The 1,343-nt window shown below is 52.0% G+C and overlaps 1 protein-coding gene across 1 annotated transcript in view; it reads left to right on the top strand.

Moving 5' to 3' along the window:
- LOC101860710 (nuclear receptor subfamily 1 group D member 2-like) overlaps positions 1-483 on the top strand; it is a 7,895-nt gene extending 7,412 nt beyond the window's left edge. Inside the window, exon 4 of the mRNA XM_005112535.2 lies at positions 15-483. Within this exon, the coding sequence (XP_005112592.2) occupies positions 15-171 (157 nt within the window). The 3' untranslated portion in view covers positions 172-483. The remainder of the gene's footprint in view (positions 1-14) is intronic.
- The last annotated feature ends 860 nt before the right edge of the window (positions 484-1,343 follow it).

Here is a 1,343-nt window from a genome sequence, read left to right as displayed (position 1 = left end):
CTCCCCCACCCCAGGTCTCTGACGGACAAAGCGATGCGTGCGCACCGTGGTGCGGTGTTCCAGGACGTGCTGAAGGAGAACCCGCTGCTGTGTGAGATGGTGGACACCAAGACTCAGTACGTGGAGGTCAGTGGCCACTCCAAGCTCAGGTCTGGATCCACCGGCCTCTAGTCGGGGTGTGTGTGGGAGGGCCTCTGACGTCCTGCCACATGCACGCTGCTGACGTCACGCCACATGCACCCTTTCTAACATCACACCACAGACTATGGCGTCACGCCCCATACATCCTGCTGACGTCACGCCATGGACTCCCTTATGACGTCACACCATGGACACCCTGCTGACGTCACGCCACAGACACCCTGCTGACGTCCCACCACGGACACCCTGCTGACGTCCCGCCACGGACACCCTGCGACGTCACGCCATGCACATTCTGCTGACGTCAAGCCCTGGACGCCCTTTCTAACATCACACCACGGACTATGGCGTCACGCCACGGACTATGGTGTCACGCCACATACATCCTTATGGCGTTACACCCCGGACTATGGCGTCACGCCACGGACTATGGCGTCACGCCACATACATCCTTATGGCGTCACGCCACGGACACCTGGCTGAAGTGTGTGTGTATGGAGCGAAAGGAAGGGCAGATGATGATGATCATGATGATGATGATGAAGACGAAGAAAAGGAAGGAGGAGGAGGAAAATGTGCAGAAAAAACTGTTGACGTCCATAGTGAAAAAGGAGAAGGACCTGGAAAGGAAGACCAGTATTTCCCAGGCCACAGTTTCTTCCAAATACTTATGTCTTTGTAAAAAGACAACGCAGACCATCTCCTCTCCTACTACCTTCAACAACGAACTAAATGTTTCTTTTTTCTCATCTTGTAGGAATATCACACCTACATGACCACAACTGAGCCGATAGTGCCATAAAACACATACTCAATCAACTTGTTCATAGGAATATCACATGACCCCCTGACTGATACTGACTTCAGTCCTAACTTCTTTGTTGTGTCCCCTGAAACATACGGACTGGAAGAAAAGTGTGCTGTCATGGGAAAGAGTCACCTAAAACTAGTGTGCTACCGATCTACTGACCGGAACTTACTCTGACCGTGTGCTACCATTCTACTGACCGAAACTTACTCTGGCAGTGTGCTACCATTCTACAGACCGGAACTTACTCTGGCAGTGTGCTACCATTCTACAGACCAGAACTTACTCTGGCAGTGTGCTACTACTGTACAGACCGGAACTTATTCTGGCAGTGTGCTACCACTCTACACACCGGAACTTACTCAGGCAGTGTGCTACCACTCTAGCACTATAC

The sequence above is a fragment of the Aplysia californica genome, unplaced genomic scaffold (assembly GCF_000002075.1).
Source record: "Aplysia californica isolate F4 #8 unplaced genomic scaffold, AplCal3.0 scaffold01312, whole genome shotgun sequence".
NCBI classification, from domain to species: domain Eukaryota; kingdom Metazoa; phylum Mollusca; class Gastropoda; order Aplysiida; family Aplysiidae; genus Aplysia; species Aplysia californica.
The sequence above is the reverse complement of the archived record's forward strand: the minus strand, read 5'-3'. Positions and strand labels throughout refer to the sequence as shown.